We start from the raw sequence: 25854 nt of genomic DNA, 5'->3' as shown, positions 1-25854 counted from the left end.
CCACTTAAGACATAAACTGTGTTTAAGTAAATACTCTCCAAGCCGGCCATTTGGACATATTTTGTGTGTATTTGATCGTTTGGACATGCGCCCGAGCTCAAAGTGTCATTTGTTTGTCTGTTTTGGAGCGCGTCGCGCTCACACATTTCAGCCTGAGGAACAGCGTCTCTTGTGCGGATTGTGCTTTCAACATTTTATTATCAAACCTGTCCCGCAATTTAGCAGCAGTAAAGACGGCATCTTACAACAATCACCGATTGAGCTGATTCTGACGTTAAGTTTGGGTTTTAGGGAGGAACGAATGTGCACTGCTGTGAAGGGAAAGAAGTTGCGCTAGAAGAAACGCAGCTAGTTTTTAATAGCTTTACCTCATGTCTTCTTTTGTATAATCCTTAGAAGCCAAAATCGAAATAAAAAAATAAAATTAGCTTAATAAAACAGCCACAGGCCTAAAGTGTAAGCAGATGTTTGAATGTTTAGTTCTCTCTTCTATCATAATTAAACAGGGCTTTCATGTTGCGCGTGCTGAAGCTCCTCTGCGTGGGCGCGATCTCGCTTCTGAATTGTGAATAGCAAAAATGCATCATAGACAAATGTTTGAAAAACAGCTGGCGACTCTGGTGAGATAGAATTTGCAAGATAATGTATATATAGCAATAATATATGTATGTGTGTTTTATTAATTTCTCCAGTACCGATAGCAGAACCGTTAACGTCAGAGCTTATCGATACTCCGATCTTTCATAATTTAGCCCCGGTACCGATTAAATACCGAGTTTCGGTACCCATCCCTACCCATAACCAACCACTTACAGTGGCAATGTTCATGTAGTATTTGGCTTTACTGACCATATTTAAACACTTCACACAGACAGCATATGCTCACTTTTAAAGCAAAACATTAAAGAGGTTTGTTAAGTTTTACATCTGTAAAACAACAAACAATCTAAAACAACTGTTTTACTGTTCATAAATGTATTTAGATACTGTGTGGATGTCAAAAGTGTAATATGTTCATCATTAATGTGATAAAATATGCTTTAGGATAGCTGACGTTAAATATTTTAAAAAGAAACTGCTGTATAAAAGTATTAAAGATGCATTAAATTGACCAAAAGTGAAAGTAATGACTATTACAATGTTTTCTATTACTCAAAGAATCCTGATGAAATGTATCATCGTTTCCACAAAATTATTAAGCAGCACAACTTTTCATTATTGATAATAATAAGTGTTTCTTGAGCACCAAATCAGCATATTAGAATGATTTCTGAAGAACCATGTGACACTGAAAACTGAAGTAATAATGCTGAAAAAGAATTCTGTCAGAGGAACTCAATTTTAAAATATATTTAGAATAAAATAAAAACTACTTCTATATATAAGTAGAAAACAGTTATTTTACATTTTAATAATATTTCACAATATTACAGTTTTTACTGTGGTTATCTTCAAATAATATAACAGCCTTGGTAAGCATGAGAGACATAAAAATGGGACATGACACACTTAACAGAACAATCCCATCTTGAAAATTGAGACTTTTCTTTCATTTGGTCACACAGCGACAGTTTGTTTGCATTCAGTGTAGGGCTGCACGATAAATCGCATGCGATATTTAATGCGCATCTTGTCAGAAAGCCGGTTCTGTAATCAGCGGCAAATCTCCATCACCTGCGGGCTTTCACATTGAGCAGCATTAACTACACAGAGCCGTTGTTCACTGACGAGCTGCGCAAAAAATCGCGCGAATATGAATGTGGTTTTGCGCAGCTCGTCGAAAGAACGCACGTGATGGAGATTTACAGCTGATTACAGAACCGGCTTTACTGATAAGATGCGCGTTAAACATCGCATGCGATTTATCGTGCAGCCCTAATTCAGTGTGTCACTTTGCTTTTTTGTCACTATAGTACAACCAACCTTATCAGCTCTATCAGACCAATAAAACCAGCAAAACACTCTGCCATCACCAACCATTAACTTCATCTGACCACGTAAACACAGCTTACCTTTCAGCAGAGGTAGCTGCACCAGCTCTATAGGCTTGTCCTGAGATCTGAATTGGGACGAGCTCTGTGCTCGCTTCTGCCTGGCTTTCCTGACAGACTTCCTGGAGAAGCCGTCCACCTTGTCCACTGATGGGGCTGTGGTGGCTGCTGAAGACATAGCCCTGTGCCAGAGAGAGTTTATGGGCAACAAAGAAAGAGGAAAACAGAACAGTCAGGGATAATGTGCAGAAAACCATTGAGATTTTGAAGCGTGCATCGAATGGGCAATTTACTATCCCATGATGAGGCCACAGGTGAGGGGTTGTGAATGGCAGTGAATACATATTCAGATGCTTGGCTTTACTGAGCAGCAGAATATTCAATCTAAATGACAAAAGCAAATAAGCTTCCTATGGAGGAGGCATTTTAAGGCATCACAGACACGCTCTAGATGAAAAGTCTGTTACGAATTAAAATCCTCATCCAGTCATGATCAGGACAGACATGCACTCGAGCCGTCAAACTCTACCTGCTTTGGCCTTTCAAATTCAATGTTAGTAAACAGCGGTGGGCCATTACAGGTTAAATTGTACTAAGGCAGGTGTCCCTGAGGCTTCTCAGCCTTACGTAAGGGCTCAAAACACACCCACAGGAATGCCATGCACTGGGATTACCATGGGACGGATGCGACAGGAAGTGATGAGGCTTTAGTACTCCTCCCAGGCAGAGCAGGAAGTGGAGGAGTAGCAGAAGGAGGTGGGGACTTCACATTGTACACGTTTAGCAAGGCCATATATCTCCACTAGAATGAGGAGGAGTAGCAGCATGTAGCGTTGGACAAAATGATGAGCAACAAAAAATAAAACAAACCCCAAACAAAAACCAAACAATGAAACAAAAAAAAACAATAAATAAATATTAAAATAAATATCAAAAACAAAAAGCAAAACACAAAAAACACGCAAACAATAAAAACAAACAAAAATCATAAACAATAACAAAAATAAAACAAAACAAAAAACAAGAACAAAAACCCAAATCATAAAACAAGCAAAAATAAAAAAACAATACCAAAACTAAACAAAAAGCAAAACAAAAAACACTAAATAAAGCAATAAATAAATATTTAAATAAATATCAAAAGCAAAACAAAAATAAAAACATGCAAAGAACAGAAACAAACAAAATAATAAACAATAACAAAAATAAAACAAAACAAAAAACAAGAACAAAACCCAAACCATAAAACAAGGGCGAAAAAACAATACCAAAACTAAACAAAACGAATTGGAAATTACGCTGGTTCTACCATGCCATGTTTTTAAATGCTAAAAAAGACTGCAATGAAGAACGTAATGAAAATCATTCATCCTGAATAAGAGCTAAAATGTTAACATCCTGACACTTTGCTATGGTAGGAGCCGGATGAGAGTAACAGACTGATTAATTTCACAACAGGCGCAGATACTTTGTTCTCCAGACTGTATCTACAGGGGGTCTATGGATGTGACCTTCTGTTCTGCCCTGTGTCCTACATTTTTGGACACGCATCAATTTCAGCTCCAGCTTACCAAAAAGAAACCTAACTGAAGACCAGAAAAAGGGGGCCATTAGTGTATCATCAGTTTATAAATACTCAATGGATTAGATATTAAAACACACATTAATTATCATTAATAAGAATAAAATTAGCAACCAGTATAACACACACAGTATAATCCACACTACAATGCAAACATATGCATTACAATGCAAAGGCTTTTCACTTATTTAAATGACTGTACAATATATTACTGTATTACTGACCTGAACCTTCACTGGCTCAAAGTTAATGATCTAGGGCCTTTCGCTTTCTTCTGGATTCCTGCAAGGGGTGTTGGCTAACAGAGACCTCACAGTTTCGGAGTTACACAGTTACAGAGTCCTCCAACAATGACAAGCAAACATCTACCAATTAAAAACCTCTTATCTGCTGACAAGGAAGAAGACGACTCGTCTGAAAGTTAGAGTAATGAAGACACAAAATATTCCCTTAAGTCTACTTATCTGGTAGTTTGAAAGTTTGCCGATTCATCTGATCTGCCCTGGCCTGATATTGCTTGTGTTTCTTACCTACCTGTGTTGAATCTCCAGATTTGCCTTCTTTAAAGTTGTCAAAATAAAAGGCCTAATTTGCACAAAAACAAAAACATGTGTTTTGCATATCCAGTGGCTATGATAAGCAATTGTCACTGGGTATACATAAAAATTTTTGTTTTCATGGGTTTAATAGAACAATAGGTAGAGAACTAGATAAAGCTTAACTCTTTAACTCATTTGGAAAAATGTCCACTTAAAAATAATTAAATTTTCAATGTACAATAACACAACTAAATGCATTCATTTTATGTAGTCAAACACTACTCATGCAACCCAATATAGACTTTCATGTTTTTCAATACAGTTTCAATAGAGACTTTGTCATTTTACATAAGACAAATGCCCTTGGCGTCTAAAAACAATTATGGCTAATTCTGTAACATACAAAGCAAAAGGGCACAGCCTCCAAAACGAAAGGCCATGACATACATTTAAGCAAGATCTTATGCCTAATAAACACTCTTTGCTAATAAATTTCACAACTGAGTGTGTAACTGTCAGTTATCAGGTTGATAAATGTGAGGCTGCCATAACACCAGTCATAAACTAAAAGGACTTCGGAGGCAAAGCCACGCCATGTAGGGAAGTGTTTCTGCCATCCTTATTGCTGCTTGTGAATTGAAAAACAAGAACAAGTCGTTTAAAGGGGTCATATGATGTTGCTAAAAATAACATTAGCAAATCTTCCCAGATCGTGACGTAGGTATGTGGGGCGTGTTAGAACGAGCCGTTTTAGGTAGGCGTGGTTAACTCTTAACTTTTATAAAGAATATCTCTTTGGTTTTGAGACTTTAGTCTTTACAACTTTACAGATCTTCTTTATGCACCAAGAGCTTGTAACACTCCAAAAATTGAAATCGCATCATATGACCCCTTTAAGAAAAGTAAGTTACATTTAACATTAATCTCAACCCAAACTGTAATATAAAAGATCACCAATCTGAAATTATTCAAAACATCAACTCATCTTTAGATGCTGACAAGTTTTCAGTGATCTGTTTTTCATATGATGAGCCACATGTAGCCCATGGATGCCTTACCAAAACAGAGATGAACTTAAGACCACGAGACCCTTATGTAAAAGTGAGCTTTGAAGAACAGCCGACTGCTTTTCCATTCTGCAGATGTGTTTACATTATGGTGACTCTAATATGGCCCTAGACGGCCTGCCAATACGAGCCTGGGATTTAAAGTGCTGAGAAACAAAGCACTGCACACTTAACCACGGTCCAGGATTTATTCCCCATTCATCTAACAGTATTATAAATCAGCGCTCAAGATACCAAGTTGTTTATTGGATGTTCAAGGTTTCATACACAAGGCCTTCGCATACATAAGAGAAAGACTGTGATGTTTAAGTCCATTAATTGAACATAAAATGTAAGCGCACCTTCTTCATAGACTGAACTATTAAACTTCTCACGCCATGTCAAGCCAGGAAATAGCAACTGAACAGTCAGGACTTGGACTTGGCTGTTCTAAAGCATGAAATGTCATCTATTGAAGCGGTTCGGTTATACATTTACTTATTAAAAGTGTAGGATCATTGTTATACAACATGACCCACATTCAGTTAAGCCTCGGCTCACAAACGGACACCTTGACGTCCTCACAACCTCCAGTAAAACACCCTGGCAAAATACAGAATTTGTTTTGTTGTGACTGTGCAAAGTTATCCGATTTTTAGAGGCGGCAAAGGAGCTCCAAAATATTACACCCCCCTACATCACGAACAGGACGTGGACACTGCTGATTTGTTTTTTTTCTCCAGACAACAGCAGTGCAAAGAGCGTGTTCTTCTAGGTGGTTGATTCACTACAGAAACTGATGTGCTTACATATCCTGAAGTGTCCTGCTGGGGTTTTGTAACCTAACATTTTTTAGCCTCTCTCTTGGAGTTCGTTTAGATGGGTCAAATAAAAATAAAAAAAATCTATATTTCTATGCCTGACCATCACCATACAACTATTTTTTGAGGGGACTAGTGGCAGTTCTCTTCCACTTTATGTTCTTGGTTAAATTAAAACATGACTCAAGACAAAAAAAAAAAACACAACTTGTTGCACCATTTCTGTAAAAAAAAGACAATTATGAATAATTATGACCACAATTATTATTTTAGTCATTAATTATGTATGATGATTATTCCTAAAAAAAACTACTGTTTTTCTTTCAATTGTATTGGGAATTTTAATGGATACATTCATACATTCAATTATTTTACAATGGTGAATAACCGGAGAGCAACAGCTGCTTTAAGAACAAATTGAAAGCTCTGTACGACTCTCAGTGCAGACAAAAAGTGACAATCACACGTGAAAGTCAGAGAAAGTGGAGAGGCAGCTTAAAACATGACAGTTTTATAGTTCTCACTGGACTGACCAAATTTTGACAGGCACAATAACGATATTAGCTATGTTTGACATTTTTTTAAAATCTAATAATCATGCAATTTCATTATCCAAGATACTATTTTGTTTCAAAATCAAACGGTTTAAACATCACCTGCGAAACACCTGACCGTATCGTAACTCAACGCTTTCATGAGTAGCAAAAATGTTTTTGCCCCAAAGAAACCACTTTTAATAATACTCTCAAATTTCACAAGCTTTGAATTTAAAGAACATACTGCGAGACAACAGCTTGAGTCTGTGTTTGGTTTATAAGGAAGGGCCCTGTAACATACAATTGACTCTCACTGATTAGAACGCCTGACTCAAATTACAACCATTATACAGATGGTTGTCCTTTACATTGACACAATGTTTTTGACAAAGCCAACACTGGATCTGAGATTATAAAGACAGCAAACTTTCCTTCTACATACTCCAATATGCTTTATCCAAAACATTTTTATTCATAAGACAGACTACAGACAGTTCTGGCAAGTCACTCACATTGCCCAAGGTTTAACTACATTTTTGTTTCCAACACAAAGTGACTGGTATGGTCTTGCATTGTGCTTTCTGATGAAATGCATGTCCTTGACAGATAAAAGTATGTCCTGTCTCAATATAAACACTACCAGACAGAAAACCAGGAGACCAGAAGAGTTCAAATCAGTGTGCCTGAAAAGTCTCAATTGTCAGTCCGTGAAACGCATGACTGCAGCTGTGGAACAAAAACAGGTGTGGATATTGCATTCCCAAGAGCCTGAAAGACAAGGCCAATAAACAAGACTGTTGACTTGGTAAAGCCGGTGTGCTGACGAAACATGCTACCTATCAGATCGTGCTACCAAAAATATATTTGCATTGTTTTAAGGGTAAGTTTAGTGTAAGGGTATGTATGGACGGGTAGATTTAGGGTGGTGAGCGTGATTTTACCAAGTACAACATGTTCCTGGATCAACATCATTCCAATCAACCAATCAGAATTGAGAGATAACTTTTCAGGAAATGTCAGTTTTGGGCTTACAATCAGGATTAGGCACTTCTACACCCTTGTTAATCAACTATAATTTCCCTCTGATTTTAGGAATAAATTATGGGTAAGGTTAGGTTTAGGGATGGGGATTGGGTTAAGTCTGTATTTTTGGACAGTAACAAAAGATGTTGATCCAGGAACATGTCTTACTTTGCAAAATCACGGCGACCGGTTTAGGGTAGGGGTAGGTATGAACATTAAAAAAAAAAGCCTCAAACCACATGAATAAGATGCTGGTAGCACAATCTGATAGGTAGCATTTTTCGCTATCGATTTGTGCTACCTATCTTTTTAATGGGAGGTAGCACAATCTGAGCGGGTAGCACAAATCGTCAGAACACCGGCAAAAACCAAAGAAAACTGAAGGTGACAAACTCAACACTGATTATTTGCATTTACTCAGATTTGGAAAGTGAGTTTATGTTCTCATCCCATCAAAGGCTGATCAGACTGCCTACGCCGGTGCCTAAGAATATACCTCAACATTTATGAAGAAAATATAATAATCATCACTGCACAGTGAACAACCGGTGCTCATTTCACAGCCTTATCCCATACCGATATGAAGGCGGCGTGTCTGAATACCTCAAATGAGCAAATATGTCTGAAACCGAATGACAAGATTGTAATCAAAGCACGGTCGTGTTTAACCGCCTATAAACACAAATCGACCTCAGAGGTTTTTATCTTTTAGAGTGCATAGTTCTCTAGTTATAAATAATTGGCTGGTCAGTCTGCTTTAAATGACCGGACCCTTGTTAAATATCACTCTAAAATCACTATTAACTTAGCAATGCAGTGCTTAATTGTGTTTCTTACCTCTTTCGATGGTTCTCGGGTCCAGGTGGCTCGTTTTAAGCAGCTAACCTTGTACTTGCAGGCGACCCAGCTAACGTTAGCCAGCTAACTCAAGCGCTTCACTATCGGACTATTTCGGTCTCGGTTTTGGAATACAGTCCGCGTATGAATGGTGACGATTTTTCCGACTGAAGTCACACCAAAATCCCTGTTTGTGAGATAATTAGAAAGCCGTCTGAAGGTATGTCAGCATTGCACTGCTAGCAGGAGCTCCCCGTACAGCTAATCCCTGTAGCTGCCGTCCCAGCCTGCACCAAAAGCCACATTCACTGACCGACTAAATACCCAGATGTTGGTCACTAAGGTAAGAATGTCCTTCTCTTTACTGCTAGACTCACTCAAATAGCGACTAATTGCTAACCTGTTATCACAAGTATATGTTAGCAGGCTGTGCTAGTGCTCTGTGCCAATTTTTTCCTGGCTCAAAACAGACCGCTAAACTGAGCAGATGAACCGCTGGTTTATGCTGTTAGGCCAATGATTGGTTACTCGTTGCACAACGAACGCGTGGATTGGTCGGTGGACTGTCAATCAAAAACTGTTTAGGCACGCCTCGAAAGTCAAACGTCATTGATGTCGAGGAGCTATGGAGGTAGGTTGCGGCGTAAATGTCTGAGATGGAGATTGGATGAAGACAAGGACCAGAAATGCCCGTATGGCGAGAAATGTCACCCGAGCTGTGGTCCGCTCGGTCTTCGCTGGCTCTGTTTTCCTCAAATGAGTCGCATTACAACAAAGTAATTACGCTTATAACGCCGTAGACTACTAGACGAACGATTCCACTAACGTTTCCTATTCTTAGAAAAGGATTCGGGGGATTTTTCCCCTCTTCAATTACAGAGTCCTCACTTGGAACACGCTGTTACATAACTTAAATGACACTGACCAGTGATGATGCTCCACCTCGTTCATTTATTCATTCACCCTTTCATCTATTCGTTCTCGTTCTCAGCTGAGACAATTTAATGCTTCCGTTCCAATTAACGTTACATGTTTTACTAACATGATTATATAGTTGGTTGTATAGTTATGCATAATGGTTAGTCTCTCGACCAATGTACATTTTGAGTTGCGCTGAATCTCAGCCTCGAACGTCCTCTGAACTATGTAACTGGAGCACACATAAATCGTTTAAACCTGGGAAGACAGTTTTAAGGATACAACTCTGACAGTTCAGTGGCCTTTAGTGATGATAGTGTTGTTAGTAGTTTGGTATGAATGGGTGCTTTTGAATGAATCTTTTAAGGATTCCATTTCCCTCACGAATCTTCTTTTTTTTAGATTTGTAGATGGCCATGTTCTTACTAAAGTGTAATAAAACAAGGAATCTGTCACTTACAACTCACAAACGATACTCTAGTCGCCACCTACTGGTGTAAAGCCGCAGAAGAGGTCAGTGCGCAAATCAGCAAACAAATCGTTTTGGAGAACCGGTTCAAAAGATTCGAGTCACTGAATCAAAATTGCCATCACTAATGACTTTTGTAGATCATCTTCTATAAAGATCAATTCTTAAATTGTTTTTTTTTTGCAGTGAACTACACCATTTCAAGATAATTGCATTAACATTTCAGTTTTCAGTACTTGAGAAGAGTTCACGATCCATTCCACTGTTCTCCACGATGTACTTTGTACGTTACAACCACAGGATGGCGATAGATTACCTTAACTTTGTTCCTGCCATTCTCAGTACGAGATGATCAAATATAATATGTTTGATAAATAAATAAAATGTCCATTTTTTTAATTCAGGTAAGCCTAATGTTTTAAAAGTATAAATGTTCCATGTAGTCCATAAATTATTGAGGTCATAAAACTGCATTCATTTTTTAGATTTGGGGAAAAAAGTCACTTAAAGTAGTTTTAGAGCAAGCACAGCATGTCACACTACTAGACTCTGATGTCACTGCTTTCATGTCAGCTACCCTCCGAATAAATGGGATTTTTTATTTTGCAGTGAATGTGAAAAAAAGAACTTAAGCTAATATACTGCAGTACATAGAGCCTAAATGTGTGTAATGTACAATTAGCAATAGTGTGGAAATATACGTATGGTAGGAAACAAGCAAGGTCCTCTAGCACTTACACAGGGGATTAAAATCAATACATCATGCAGAAAGTAGACCTTTGTCCAAAGAGCTGACAAATTGAGAAATGAGTATGTGTGCCTCTGAACCTTGCTGGATCAAGAGAACAGAACACGAGCACACTTACACTGATAAGAGGAAACACTGCAAGCCAAGCATTTAGTTAGTCATAATCAAAAAGTAATTTTGAAACATAAACATCAAACATAATGCTGTAATACAAAATGTTCATACTCACCAGTGATCGCTTTGTAATGGAATTTTTTTAAATTAAAAACCATACCCATTTCAGATGACAAGAACACAAATACAGTGGTAATTCATACCGTTTTTTTATTCACGGTAATAATAAGAACAGAAAAATGGCAAGAACATTGCAGACGAGGCGCCATAGGTTACAGGTAACACTACATGTGTGAGTTTAGATGACCATGAACGGCTCAAAATTCAGCACAGGTAAGGTGTACAAGCTTCATTCATAATGCATTCCCTTGCAGGAAACCCTAAAACACCATCCAGCCATCTGTGATATGATATCCGCTTCAGCTCAGTGCACTGTAAAATAAAACGGCTTATTCAGTTATGGTACATTTACTATATGCACAACTGATCACAATTGAATATATGCACAACTGTTTCCTTTATTTATACTGGTGCACAGATAAATTTGTCACCTTCAAAATATGTTACCAGAAACCCGGTAATAAATTCCACATATAGCACATTAAACAAATCTGTAGATACACACCATATGTAAGGGGGGAAAAAGTTAAAAGAAAAGCCTTCAATTACATAACAAACAATGAGTTTTGCAAATAAACATTATGGATGCGTGACAATATTTGCACCATCAAAACTGTTTACAGAAAGACAGCTGTGGTGTCTTGTGCCTAGTTGGAGGATAAAGTTGCCCTGAAAAATAAGGATGCAAGGCACTGGGGTTTCTGAGCAATGAATGTTTATCAGAGATCTGTCTTCTATGACTGGCCTCACAACATTTCCTTGTGAAACTGAACACACTAACAAAGTGCAGAGTACTAGTTCAAAGACAGACAACATATCAACTACCTAGGTTAATACTAACAATCAGAAAATACATGTCGGATTTACTTTAGCCATGTTATCATGCCCATAATCGTATTTAAATAGTTAAAACTGCAGTGAATTCAGTCAAGTGGACAAAGCAAGGAATTTTAATCATTTCATTAAATAAAGTCACACTGAGTGTGTTCCTGGAGAAAGATTTCAATGCATCTCCTTCAAACTAATGACACTATGGAACAACATGGATGTCGAATGGAGACGTGCAGAATACCTGCAGCACTCGACAGCTCTAAATTTTAGTATCTCAATTTAGCCAACTGTTAAAAAAGTGATAGTTCTCTCTCAAAAAAAAACATTTATTCACCCTCATGTCATTCCAAATCTGTGATACACAAAAAAACTGTAATCATTTGTAAAAACATATTTGACGCATATAAATAATACATTGACAAAGACAATGTTAAAGATATGCTGCATTCATATTCAGAGCGGCCTTTTCCTAGCTTGGGTTTCAGAGTAACACATCCACAGGAAGTTCATGTATACAGCATTCATACTGACAGGAAGTTCCCTCCCCTCATTCTCTCGATGCATTACCGCTTATTGTGAGGCGTGAACTCAACCAGTTTTTAGATAACAACTTTCTACACCTCTCAGATTTAAGAGCGTCTTTCCTGAACCACTGAATGAACCATTAGGGCCATAGCACTGATCTGGAATGGACCCACTGAGAAGAGAAACAAGCCCTAGGAAGAACAGAGAATTACAAAATGTTATGAGAACGAGCCCTTGAGGGAAAACCATGACAAGGATACAAATGTCTGACAAGGGTGTTCACTCAGGTTAGTTTGCTTCAGAAGGATGAAAACAGACAGGAAGGACCACAGACTGAGTCAAAATCTATACAGCGAGAAACAATCCAGCGTATTGTTGAGCGAGAGAAAGCACAAGGGTCCGGGATGGGTGGGTGTCAGTCTGCTGAAGGAAATCCACTGAAGACAAACGCAGGAAACATTGGAAACCTTTTTGAGAATGGCTATAAACATTACTGTTCAAGAGTCAGAAGCTTTGAAGAGGCCCTCTGAAGATCATAACATCACACGCACTCACTTTCAAGAAAAACAGCCCACCGATGGCAACAAATGCCAAAAAACCCTGTTCAAATTCATCAGGTCGATAAAATCTGTAAACAAAACAAGTGAAATAAATTAGCATGGAAATGGAGCTGGTGAAATGATCAAAATCATGAACATCGTATGTGTTTGCAACCAAATGTTTGTTGGTTTTGACTACAACTGTGGACCTTCACTAGTCCAAGTCATGTATAGGTTAAGCTAGGATTAAAACCGGATAATAACAAGGTTAAACGGAGGGATTTTCTTCAGGACAAGCCAAGGAAGCCAAAGAGAAGTGGCACCAGGAAAACGCAGCAGTAGGCCACTGTGCCGTAGACCATAAACCGGTACGCCAGTTCCACGTGCGCGTGTTGTCTAGCCTTCCGCACGTCATCCGAAGGCACGCCGAAGATCCTGCAGGCCAGCGGGATCGCCACTGCCTTCATAGCAGCCCTGACGGCTAGAAGCACGGCCACTCCTACCAGGAGCCGCATGATGGAGTGGGTCAGTAAGGCCCCGTCGATCAGGGGCAGGGTGAGTGGGAGAGCTTCTTCGGGGGGATCTGGCTGCAGACCCAGTTGTTGGTTCAGACGGGATGCCAACGCGGCTCCGGCAGCTGTGGCCAACGCTTGGGCCGTGTCGCCACGGGAGGTGCTCCATGAGTCCAGCGAGAAGGCCACCAAGCTGAAGCCAACATGCACAAGCAGGACGACCAGAGGGGCGTAGCTGTGGGACAGGTAGAACGTGTCGATGTCATGCAGCATGGGCTGAAGGACCGCCAGGATGAGCACACTGTAGAGAACGCCTGTGATCACCTCCTGCGAAGATGAAGGAACAAACTTATTAGATTGAAAAAGTCTGAATTCTGTCATCATTTAGTCACCTTCACATCATTCCAAACACATAAGACCTTCGAAAAACAAATGAAGATATTTTTAATGAAACATGAGTGGTTTCTGTCCCGTAACTTGTTGTTTCACATGGATTCATTTTATAACACCTTCATGACCTTTTTGTTTCTATACGTTTTGGTTACCTGGACTTTCAATGAAGGGAGAGAAACTCAGGTTTCTTTAAAAATATCCTAATTTGTGTTTCAAAGATTAACCAAAGTCTTAAAGGTTTGGAGCAATTTTTAGACAAACTTACATTTAAATTCTCATTGTTTATTCACTACTGGCCAGGCAAATACGTGAAGGTTAGTGAAAACAGGCATTGCTTGGCATGAGAAAGGTGGTGTTCAAGCATCAGTGATCTGTATAAACACAGTGTATGAGTCATTATGGAAACAGGGCCCAGTTGTGTATAGAATGAACAAAAACATTCACCCTGAAATAAAACGTTGCAATGTATTTATTAACTATACAGTGAGTCCACTAATGTAAGGCCATGGTTACCATAACATGTCAAAACTGACTTGAGAACAGGCTGGAAGAATATGGCATGTAGATCTGATAAAGAGGTGTCATTTATGCAGGTTTTACATACACTTCAGCTGCCTTATTTTGTGTGGCACAAAAAAAATTTTCAGGGCATCTCTCCATTTTATGTTAGATTTCACAGACAGCAGATGTTCAAAGTCTGAGCTTCCAGCTCACTTTTTCTAACACTGCAGCCTTGAACATTAGGAACTGGTTTTGTAACATTCTTCCTTCAGACTTTATTTGCCCTCATGATCATTACCAATGTCCTTTTTTCAATGGAACACAGGTGAATGTTTGAAGAAGTTTCTGCTCACTCTTTTTTAAAAAAAAAGCGAATGGTTTACAATCTTCAAAAAGAATGCAAAGGTACCATAAAAGTGGTCTATGTAACTCATCTGTTGTATTCCAGGCTATCTTAAGTCATACGATAGCTTTGAGTGAGGAACAGACTGATCATTCATTCATTATTTACAGAAAATCTTGAGATCTGCCCTAGCTGTTTGCATTACAATTAAGCAGAACTGTTTTCAGTCAATATTGATTAAAAAAAAAAAGTTTTTTGAGGATCATGTTACACTGAGGAATTGAGTAATGGCTGCTAAAAATTCAGCTTTGCCATCACAAAAATGAATTGCATTTAAAATTACATTCAAATAGAAAACAATTATTTTAAACTGTAATATAATTTCACATTTGGAGCACTTTGTTGACACCTTTAGAGTGCTTTTGCCTCATATTTGCTTGACAGCCTCAGTTTCAATATATGGAAATGATATAGAGTGGCTAGAATATTCTTCACATTATTTTTATTGTTCCACAGAAGAAAGTAAGTCACAAGTGTCTGGAGAGGCATGAGGCAGTTCAGTAAATTATCCATTTGCCCCTCGTCGTCTAATCTTATGTGAGGCACATTCAAGGTTAACAGAAGATTAGAGTCTGACTTTGGACACCTCACGAGAACACTACAATCTGATTGTCTGTATATGATACACTCATGCTGTTGTGTACTTTAAAATGGGTAAAAGGTCAAAGGAGCCTGCAGAATCGGCAGAAGGAAATGCCTAATCATGAGCCATCCACATAGTCACGACAAGAAGCCTGTCTCTTCACTTAGATCTGACAGATGTGTAGCCTGTTCAACCTGTCCATGTCTATTTTATACATGTACACACGCTGCTCCATGTACTGCAAGCCAAAGGTCTCTGATTCTTTCCAGCAGTGTCTCATTTACACATTCCCACTGCACTCCTGCTCTAGTCCTTCCCTCTATATATCAGTCTTTTTAAGTTAGAGGGTTGAATGGATGCTTGAAAGATCTAAGAGACGTTTTTTCTTAATCTTCTCTACCAAAGCACTCTGATCACAGGCACTTCAGCCCTAAGCTATCAAACAGTCCATGAGGGGCTCAACAATAAGGATTTTTTTCTATACTGGCTTAGTTGGTCCACTAATTCAGATTTTTACTTGCCTTGCCAACATTTTCACACAAATAATAAATATTTTTAGTAACATTTCTATGAAGACTAGTTTTGATATTTTAGGTCCACTAGTTCAGATTTGTACATGCCTTGCCAACATTTTCACACAAATAAGTAATATTTTTAGCACATTTTTTGGACTATCAATTTCATGTTTCTAACATACTGTTTAGTATATTAATAATAAAATATTGTATCATTTAGGCTTAATTCAGGATAAGTGGAACATTTTTTCCAAGTGTGTCCAACTTCACCCGAATTCGCCCTATATAACATTTTAAACATAGACATAAAAAAGGGATAGTTTAATAAACCTCATTGGTTCTCCCATATCAGGCAAACATATTTTTGAGCTTCCACAAGAACTGATGAGTTTTGTTCTTGTGCAACAAGTACAGTTGAGCTTATAATATTTAATGAGTTCTATTAACCTTTTGAACTGTCAAATTTCTGGTTGCACAGACTTTCAATAGAAGGACAGAAATCTCTCAGGTTTCATTGAAAATATCTTAATTTGTATTTTGAAGATAAACAAAAGTATTATTGGTTTGTAATGACACGAAAACAAGATGCTGAAAAAAGTGAGATATAATGCAACCACCAAAGACGTCCCTCTGCATGAGTACAACCAACAACTAAAAAAAAAAAATAATTATATATGTGATTAATTGCTATTCAATTAATTCAATTTAATTTTTTTAATTGACAGCCCGTTTTTAAACATTTAGACATTAAACATTTAGAAAACCACAAACAACTTTACCTTGGCATACTTACATAAGCACAATTTGCAATAACATCCATTAAAAAAAAATTTCATGTGGTCAATGAACCACATAAGATATAGTGGCGACAGCGGACTGGCCCATAGGACAAGTGACCATACAATGTTGAGCCCTGGTCCACAGACTTGTGTTCCCACAACATTCACACACAGCACTAAATCATTGGGTGTGCAGATTTCCACAAAGATGATTCAGCCACCATCATCGAGAGCACAGCATTAAAATAACAAGGTTCCCATCACCTAGGCAACCAGCATCTGCTTTCTAAATCTGTCTGCTCCCACCAACAGCATTTAAACAGATAAAGAGACACAGCCTCTGCAGAAAAATAACAGGTGTAAGAAGTCAATGGTAATTGTTACTACATGTGCAACCTTCAGCACTGATGACTAACACACAACATGTCAATCTTGATGACTAATGCAAAGCTTGTGTTTCAAACTGTCTATCGGCCTCTGTCTGCTCAACATATAAAAATGTAAATGATCACCACCGGCTCATACAAGCCCAGGGGAAGCAATTATGCAATCAGAGATCTTCTATGAGGAAAATCAAAACAGATGAGCATTAGAAGATCAGAAGATACTGAGTCAGCCGTGATGACTCACTGATTTGTTTCGTTACTGACAGGAGAGGGTTGCAAAAGACTAAAGTAGCATATATTAGGCTTCTTCTTGAACTGCTCCCAAAACCTTAGTCACGAAGCTGCAAAGCGAGAACTGAAAAGTTCCTCAACTTTGAAAGCTGTGCTGTGGAAAGCTGAAGGTGCCTGAACTGCATAAAACATATTAATATGCTCTGAATAACCATTATACACAGCTACTAGTGCAACAGACTGAAATGATCATGCTTATTAAAGCGTTCGTACATCCAAACATGAAATCATTTATCATCATTTACTCACCTCATGTTGTTCCAAAACCTATTTGATGATCCACTGATTTAAGGCAATAGGAAAGAATGATTAAATGTGATGAAAACATTACTCACCAGGACAGAGTGCATGCCCATATAAATCCTGCTGATGCACACAAGGACACTCCAGAACAGAGCGATGCTCAGTCCAAACATGAACGGGTACTGTTGAACACACAGAGGAAAGACTTGTGAGGAACTGCAGTTCAATAGGCAGTAAAGTCAATTCTTAAAATCAGTAAAAACCAGGGTTATAAACTAAAACCAACACCATAAAAAAAAAACTGTTGGTAAAATAAACCATAACTTAAATAAAATTCTATATATATATATATATATATATATATATATATACACAGTATATGTTGTTATTATTACGTTTTTTAAGCTGATGTACTAAAATAACAAATACAATGAAATAAAATTATTAAATTCTATACAGACATTTTCTTTACAAGAGAAAATAAACACTGAAATGACAAAAAAACATAACATTACTACAACTTGAACTAAAATTAAAATGATACAAAATGAACACTAGTTAAAACACATGATTGAAATTTTTACAGACTACAAAACCCAAAATATTATTTTAGAAATAAAATAATAAAAATAAATTATCCAATTCAAATTTCAAACAATGTACACTACTGTTTAAAAGCTGTGGATCATTAAGTTTTTTTAAAGACATAAATATTTTAATTCAGCAAAGATTAAAGAGAAAATATTAAGCAGCACAGCTGTTTTCAACATTGATGAATCTCTTGAGCAGAAAATCAGCATATTAGAATAATTTCTGAAGGATCATGTGTCACTGAAGGCTAGAGTAATGAAGCTGAAAATTCAGCTTAGACATCCGCAAAATAAATTACATTTTAAAATAGAGAAAGTCAATTGAAATTGTAGTAATATTTCACAATATTACGGTTTCTACTGTTTAAAAAAAAAAAAAAATGCAGCCTTGGTGAGCATAAGAGAAATTTCTAAATCTTACCGACCCAAAACTTTTGAATGGTAGTGTAAGTATATCATAATCCAATATTTAGTCAAGTGGTATCCAAGAATGTAGTGTTTTTCATACCAAAGAGAAGGCTGAACCAACCGCTTACAGCAGGACTAAAAACCATATAATATATCTTACAATACAAATAATGATCAACCACAAATTAAGCAACAGAATCAGGACAGAGTGGGCCAGAATGCCTTATGAGTCCATCAAGGATTGAGACCACCAGGCACACTGTTAATGTAAATTCATATGTTTGATGAATTCCTGAACATACTCTAATACTTTAGAGGCAGACCAAGTGCAGTTGCAAGAGACGTGGATCGAAGAAGCTGCTGATCTGCAGAAATGCCTCTGGATTTCTCATCATTCAGACAACAGATCGGTTCATTTTTGGCATTCAGTTGAACTTTCCTTATGTGCTCATGCATTTATTCACTCCAGTAGTCTGGGCAATATACCAGTACCTTATAAACTCCTACACCTAAATGAATCGCGATTTGTTTAGCATCTCAACCGATTTGAATCGTCAAATATTTGAATCGGTTTTCAACCGGCTCGCGGTTAATCGTTACATCCCTACCTCCCACAATCCCATCAACATTGACTACGTGTGTAAGTTAAAAATTTGAGCTGACTTGACCTCACTGGTTCTCCAGCAACTTCCAAAATAAAGCGTTAATGCAAATTTTGAGTTTCCCTGAAAAAAATCTTCATACGTGAAAACAAAGCTGCTAGTTCTTCATTCTCCAATCTGTAGGCTTGTTCGAATAAATCATCTACAGAAAATCAAGTGGCCAGAGCAATGGCGAAAGAAGAGGAAACATGTTTGAGGCTATTGTTCCTAGTTTCCTGCTAAATTTAAGAGGATATGAAAGCAAGAAAATAAACTATAGGGACTGAGTTCCATTTTCTGCACAAACAGCTGGATAAGACTTTCAGTCTTCAGCAGGTACACGGCACATTATCAGTCAGTTTCTGCTGACTTCGAAAAAACTGCAAGGGAAAAAATGAAGAAGAACGGACTTCATTCTTATTCATTTTTTCCCTGGCAGTTTTTCATGAGAATCTGTCAAAAGCAGAAGACTAAGAAAAGCTTTCAACAGAACTAGATCAGATCCCTGTTGTATATAATAGGTGTATCAAAAAGAGTTATCATCATAAGCAATAGCTCAACTTATTCTGACTATATGCTAATTGTTGTTAAAAGTAATGATTTTTGACACCAACAAGCATATGATTCAGATAAACCAGCAGAGAAATCCATATTTATGAATAATACAGTGCACTGCATAACCCTTTAGTGCTTAAGTAACAAAGCCTGCATATTTTTCACACAAAAAAAAAACTATTGAGATTAATGTCCTGTCTGGAAATACATTTACTGGGAACCTTGATTTCCAGATGAGTTAGTTCTACAATAATATGGAAAAGTACAACTATTTTCCAATGGATGCAACAGACTAAGGACAGATGACTTTTGAGATCTGAAAATCAATATTTGAGCACCAGTGGAATAATGCCCTTTTAAAGGAAGGGCAATCATTCTAGCACGTCAACACTGAACTGGATGAACGTCACACAGCACTGGCAAATGAAGTGAATTAGTATAGAAACTAAAAACATATCACTTCCCCTAAAGAGAAACAGCTTATTTCAGTACTTTTTGATGCTGCAAGTCCTAGTCATCCTTCAAGTAAGTTTTGAGAACAAAGCATTAAGAATAAGCCTCAAATATTATTATGTTTGATTAAATATGATGCATACAAGTAGACAGTGCTTCATAATGGAGAGACTAAAGGTACCTTAATCTTTAAACAGTTTAAATAGCTAAATGAACTATCATATATGTATATAGAGAATACAAAACCTTTGCATTCTTGCCTGTTAAATGTTAAGGGTAGTTAATGCAGTCAATGAGATCTTGACTCAGGCAAAGTATTCTGTTGTTTCTTTGAAAATAAATGGTAACAGAACTTCCTTCATTAGGACATTAAAACAAAGATAACTTCAAATAAATAAAACAACAAAATCAATGAAAGCAGGAAATCTTTTTGGAAGGAGGTCATTACGCAACTCTTCTGCTACGAGAAGGTGAAGCATGATGCCAGAACACATCCTTATCCCAACCCCCTGTACTGACAGGTTCACAACTTAACTAATTAACAAACAACATAATTATTTAACCATCAGTGCATTATGGAGCATTCTTTAATAACACTTTGTAAAGGAATTTGCTTTAAATAAATGATACATCTAGGTAAACAATGAAATCTTCAAAGGCTGGGCATCAGGATATTATTAGCTTGCTTATGCATAATAACCGAAATGCTAAAGGTAGGTTGTTTTGATAATGAGGACAGATGTTCAGAATGAATACAGCACACCCAATACAGCACAGCAAGCCTTAACAAGTTTAACCTAACTTGTATCTTTTTCTACAATACTAGCACTTATTTTATTATTAGTACGGCAAAATTTAAAGCATAGAGTAGCCCTTTCCACTACAGTAACCATTCAGTTAGTTACTGGCACTGCTTCGTTTGCTACTACTTGCTGTCCCAATAGTGACAAGTAATTATTCCATTGTCACTGGTAACAAATTGCATGTTTGCTGGGACAGCATCATTGCAAATTGCAATGAGGGAATCTGTGGTTTATGTATTACAATTTTTGCCATTATATTTCAACACCCCTGCACTATATCTGCACTTACATACAATTACTTTTTACATGTCATACGTAAAGACTAGTAAGAATTTCAATAGTCTTGTGGGTAACGCGCCAACTTGACGCGCCGTTGCGCTAAGGGTGTCCCAAGTTCGAACCCTGACTCAAGGACCTTTCCTGATCCTGTCCCCCTCTCTCTCTCTCCCACTTCGCTTCCTGTCTCATCTACACTGTCCTATAACAATAAAGGCAAAAAACGGCAAATATAAATCTTTAAAAAAATAGAATGGCTACTTCATAATTTAATTAAATCATATTAGTTTGCTTACAAATATTACATTTTAATTGAACTATATACTAGTTTCTAATAAAGTGTCTATTCAGTTGCCACTAGAAAAACTGGAATATATCTTAGTAACTATATGTTGGAACAGTTACAAGTAACTAGAAATAAGTACTAGTACATAAATGTAAAATTACTAGTCGAACAGGAATAGGTAATAGCACCTGGAATACAACTAGATGATATCTACAGATCCACAAAATTCAATGGCCAAATTTGGTAACATTGGTAACTACATTAGTTAATGAACAAAAATGGAATACTTTCTTTACTAATGCATTACTAGTAGTTGTATTCGTTAAGATAACTTAAGGGACCAGGGCTAACATAGCAATAAATGGTAACACTTTATTTTAAGGTGTCCATTGTTACACGTTACTTGTACTTACTATAATAATAACACTAAATTATGCATAATTACACGTAAGTAACCCTAATCCTAACCCCTAACCATATAGTAAGTACATGTAGTTAATTAATATTACTCAGTACTTAAATGTATAATTGCACTGTAACAAGGACACCTTAAAATAAAGTGTAACCCAATAAACAGTTGTAAACTATTTTCAACAAATTTAACAAAGATTAATAAACACTGCAACAAATGTAGGTCATGTAGGTTAAGGCATCAACTAACTTTGCTACTTCTCACTCTTTGAACAGTGACTAATAGTTAAGGAATAAGTACTAGTATTTAATGACTTGAGTGGTACTGGCTAATTGAAAAGATACTAATCAATAAGTGCTAATGCATTATAGCTCGTAATATAAAAATAAATGCTTGTTAGTTCAGGGGGAAAAAACAGATTGCTAAGAACAGACCAACGGAATACTGTCAACTTGTCTCACGTGGGTACGATTATCGATTGGTTTTGTGTGTGAAACAGCTCAAGAGTGCATCATACCTGCCACCGGCTGCATGTGAGCAGGAACAGACAGAAGGGCAGCGCGGTGCCGGACATGGCGTGTGTGGAGGGCATGCTGTACTCCGTGTTGTAGAAAACCTCCACTTTGACCACAGGAGGAGAGGCGGGACGGGTCCAGCGGACCACATCTTTCGTGGACTGGCCGAGGAACAGCACCCAGGCCCACACCACGATCAGCTGCCGGCTCACATAGGGGTCGACGTTCCACATCAAGAAGGGGAAGAACACGATGAAGAACATCTCGTTGCCCAGCTCGGTACCGACGGTGAAGAGATAGAAGAGAAACCTGTTCTCGATGATGAACTCTTGGCCAACATCACCGGTCAACGAGTTCCTGCGTAACGGCTTCACTGTGCCTTTGGAGTCCCTCTCCGCGTCTCGCCCCGAATGTCCGTTAGCTGAACATTCGTCCTGTTCAACATTTTCAACAGCATTTAAACTTTTTCTCAGCCTTTGGCCCGGAAGTCCGTGTGCTGAGTCTCCACCAGCAGCGCATTGCCCCACACAAGCACCGTTGACCCCAAGCGTCTCGCCAGCCTCGGCCGGTTTTTTAGGAAACGTCCCGCGGACGCCGCAGAGCTGCTGGAATCTGGCGACATGGCAGGGATCCTGTAGGTATCGACAAAGGCAGACGAATCTGTGGAGCGCGTCGCTTGCCATGGTGAAAGCGAAAGGGCTGAATCAGTATCCCACGCGCTGCTCACGAGAGGCTGTAAACACCAGCGCGTGCAAAGCTGCACTGAACAATGGCTGGTTATATTGTACGGCGCATAGCTATACAGTCCTCGAGTCTTCAAAGCGCAGGAGGCAGTGGTAAAGTAGAGTGGCTATTTGACTGGGAGCTAGAAAGTACCCTTCCGTTATTAAGCAGGGAGGGCGACAGATGAGGTATGTACGTAGCTGAAGGCGGGGACGTGCACTGGTAGTGACGCACAGTAGGTCCCGGTCTTTCTCAGTTATGGTCTGCTGGGAATATTTTTTAATATTCACTAATGAAATAACGTCAACTAGCATGAAACGGGAGGATCAGAGAATGGGCGGCGCTTAGCGCTTTATCAAGAATGAGGAGTAAGAAAAATAAATCTTCATTAGTTATTCACTCTGCATAGTATATTCAATGGCTATTACCGTTTTTCGATGTCATTTTCAAGCGTAAATTATCATACAGGACGCTTCTGAAGCAGCTCGTTGATGTCGATTTCACGTGTTAACTGTTACTTTTCTCCGCGCTGGTTAGGCTTCACCAATCAGTCATTTTAAAGTAGTGGATGGGAATTTATAAAAGAAATAATAATAATAATTTCAAAGGGATTGCTGAGTATTTCTGTTTGTGCGAAAAAATGCACAAATGCTCGGAAATAACCAAGTTAAGTCATACGTTTGATAATATGTCTCCAAGACAAATCCTCACGAGATTTATGCGACCCAGTTGAGTTTTCAGTTGAGTAAGCAGTCGAGCGCCCCCTAAAGGTAAACTAAGTCTTTTGGTAATTATTGTAAACATGTTAACCTGTGCAATTGTACAATTTTATAAATGTTAAAAAGAAAAGTTTTTAAAAAGAAAATGATTCATAAACATCAAAATTAATATAGCATAAAAATGACGTCAACTTTATGGCTCATGAGTAGATAGGATATCCTTTGTCTCAAAAAAATACCTCAACATGACATTTTTAAAGAATGTTATATTCTATCTTTTAACGTGTGTCTAGCAGTATAAAATTGAAACTTCATAAGTACCTTAAAGCAAGAAACTGATGTATGAACAGAAAAGCAATATAAAAGCAAAATTACTTAAGCCTGACAGTAAATGAGTTAAATGGGTTTATTTGGCTCATGAAATACCTCATTATGAAGACAAAAAAAGGACAGGAAAATGTGGGGTAAAAACAACAGAATCGGATTACGTTTCTGTAAATTATAGCCAACTAAAAAAATATTAATATGCAGAATTAGACATTTAGGCCTAGTTATAACGTTTTTGTATACACAGTTTTTCTATGTCGAGGATAGGATGACACTGGTACAACTGAATCTCATGGGTTTTAGATAGACATGACAAAGCCCACAAAAAGGAACACTATATCATGACTGGAATCAGGGCTTTCTCATGGTGATTACAACAGTGCTATGACAATGTGGAGCACCCCGAAGGACACAGAGGGATCTTTGTGGTCGGATGAAAGGGGTTCCCCTCACTACAGGATTTCATTTACACTGTGGGGCTATCATAGGTTATGTCATACTTGTAGCTATTGTGGAAATGAGTGGGGTCAGTGCTTTAAAAAAAAAAACTCAGTGACATTGTAAACATTTCTCCACTAGAGGGAGACTTTGCATGGCTTTTCATTTTCTAGTGGCATTTATCATTTTATTTTTGATTTATTTATTATAATTTATCATTATCTTAGTTTTATTTTTTTATTAAATTAAATTAAATTATTTGACCGAAGCAATGTACCACTAATGCTTTCTGAAAACACAAAAACCCTTAACCTAAATTTGGGGAGATTTTTTTTTTTTTTTACCTAAATCTAAAAATCTAAGCATTCCCTATATGAAAAATGTAACAGCCTAAAAGCAGAATCAAACTAGAAACCCAACAGCTGGATGGTAGGATCTCCTTTTATTATTTATTTTTGTCCAAACCAAAACATAACCAATGCTTTCACATTCAAGTGTTCGTATTATGAAATAAAGCACTGTGGAATACATAACGCAATGTCAACCGATACATAAATTAACGACTCTGTTCAGAGCCAATTATTTCTCCACTTGAATCTTCTAATGTCTTTACGTTTCACTGAAAGGAAAAAAATTACATATTTATTTTATTGATTTATTTTTTGATTAATGGAACTATACACTTACAGGCATTCTTGTCTTCCTCCATCACACTCAGAAGCCATTCCTGTGTTTGTTCTGGCTCGCCTTTTTAAGACAAAAGTGAAAACAAAACATCACACCAGCACAAACTTCTGACCCATAATTTGAACTGTCATTGTTCTCAAAAGTTGTTTTGTGTCTAAAAGAGGGGTTTAGCTAATTCTGACTTGGTTTGCCGAAGTTTTGCCAGGTTCTGGTCCTGAGGGATGGAGGTCTCCTTTTCTGACTAAACAGGGCTTGATCGGTCCCAGAGCCTGGTGTGACCATCTCAACCTGTCTGTGGCGCCTAGATTTCGTTCCCTTAACACCATGTGGGACATGTGAAGGGAAAAACAAACCATTTTCGGCATGAGTTTTTTCAAAGAGGTAACTGTATGTAGGTATAAATGTATGCAGATGATAAACATATCTGTATCCTAACAATTATCTTAAACGGAGCAATTACTTTAAGTACCATCCTCAATAAATACTGAACCCACTAAGTAAACCATGTTTACAGAACTTAAGCAACAAGCATAGCAGCATTTGTTGCAAGATAATTTCAAACCTTTGACACATGACCATATGATTTGGACTTGATGGCAGCAAGCATGACAGCTCTACTGGAGGACTGCAGAAACAACGGCAGTAGTCTTTATTACATTCAGACGCTATAACCATATGAAATTTCTTTACTATGAAAGCTTGTTTCAAGTGGGGAAAAAAGTGAATTGTAACAAAGTCATAGTGTACCAGAAAAAAAAAACACCTGTGAGATGTAA

The 25854-nt window shown here is 37.7% G+C and overlaps 3 protein-coding genes across 5 annotated transcripts in view; all 3 read right to left on the bottom strand.

Annotated features, from left to right (window-relative positions):
* The window catches only part of LOC107697307 (serine/threonine-protein phosphatase 2A 56 kDa regulatory subunit epsilon isoform-like), a 22438-nt gene extending 13583 nt beyond the window's left edge, over positions 1–8855 (bottom strand). For both annotated transcript variants that reach the window (XM_016498032.1, XM_016498031.1), the window contains exons 1-2: positions 8376–8855; positions 2013–2173 (exon numbers count right to left, since the gene is read on the bottom strand). In XM_016498032.1, the coding sequence (XP_016353518.1) occupies positions 2013–2169 (157 nt within the window). In that variant the 5' untranslated portion in view covers positions 2170–2173; positions 8376–8855. The remainder of the gene's footprint in view (positions 1–2012; positions 2174–8375) is intronic.
* Positions 8856–11936: 3081 nt separating this feature from the next.
* Positions 11937–23692, bottom strand: LOC107697306 (sphingosine-1-phosphate phosphatase 1-like). 2 transcript variants are annotated; one of them, XM_016498029.1, is made up of 4 exons: positions 22187–23692; positions 17338–17427; positions 12895–13478; positions 11937–12558 (listed from the first exon to the last, which is right to left on the bottom strand). In XM_016498029.1, exons 1-3 carry the CDS (start codon positions 22865–22867, stop codon positions 12927–12929), a joined length of 1323 nt encoding a protein of 440 aa, XP_016353515.1. In that variant the 5' UTR covers positions 22868–23692; the 3' UTR covers positions 11937–12558; positions 12895–12926. The 2 variants fall into 2 exon arrangements, with proteins under 2 accessions (XP_016353515.1, XP_016353514.1); XM_016498028.1 differs by having other exon boundaries at positions 11938–13478.
* A 1122-nt stretch (positions 23693–24814) lies between these two features.
* Positions 24815–25854, bottom strand: part of snapc1a (small nuclear RNA activating complex, polypeptide 1a) — a 3937-nt gene continuing 2897 nt past the window's right edge. The window contains exons 8-11 of the mRNA XM_016498017.1: positions 25641–25703; positions 25261–25393; positions 25079–25138; positions 24815–25010 (exon numbers count right to left, since the gene is read on the bottom strand). Coding sequence (XP_016353503.1) covers positions 24961–25010; positions 25079–25138; positions 25261–25393; positions 25641–25703 — 306 coding nt within the window. The 3' untranslated portion in view covers positions 24815–24960. The remainder of the gene's footprint in view (positions 25011–25078; positions 25139–25260; positions 25394–25640; positions 25704–25854) is intronic.

Source organism: Sinocyclocheilus anshuiensis, unplaced genomic scaffold (genome assembly GCF_001515605.1).
Source record: "Sinocyclocheilus anshuiensis isolate Anshui unplaced genomic scaffold, SAMN03320099.WGS_v1.1 scaffold1578, whole genome shotgun sequence".
NCBI classification, from domain to species: Eukaryota; Metazoa; Chordata; class Actinopteri; order Cypriniformes; family Cyprinidae; genus Sinocyclocheilus; species Sinocyclocheilus anshuiensis.
The sequence above is the reverse complement of the archived record's forward strand: the minus strand, read 5'-3'. Positions and strand labels throughout refer to the sequence as shown.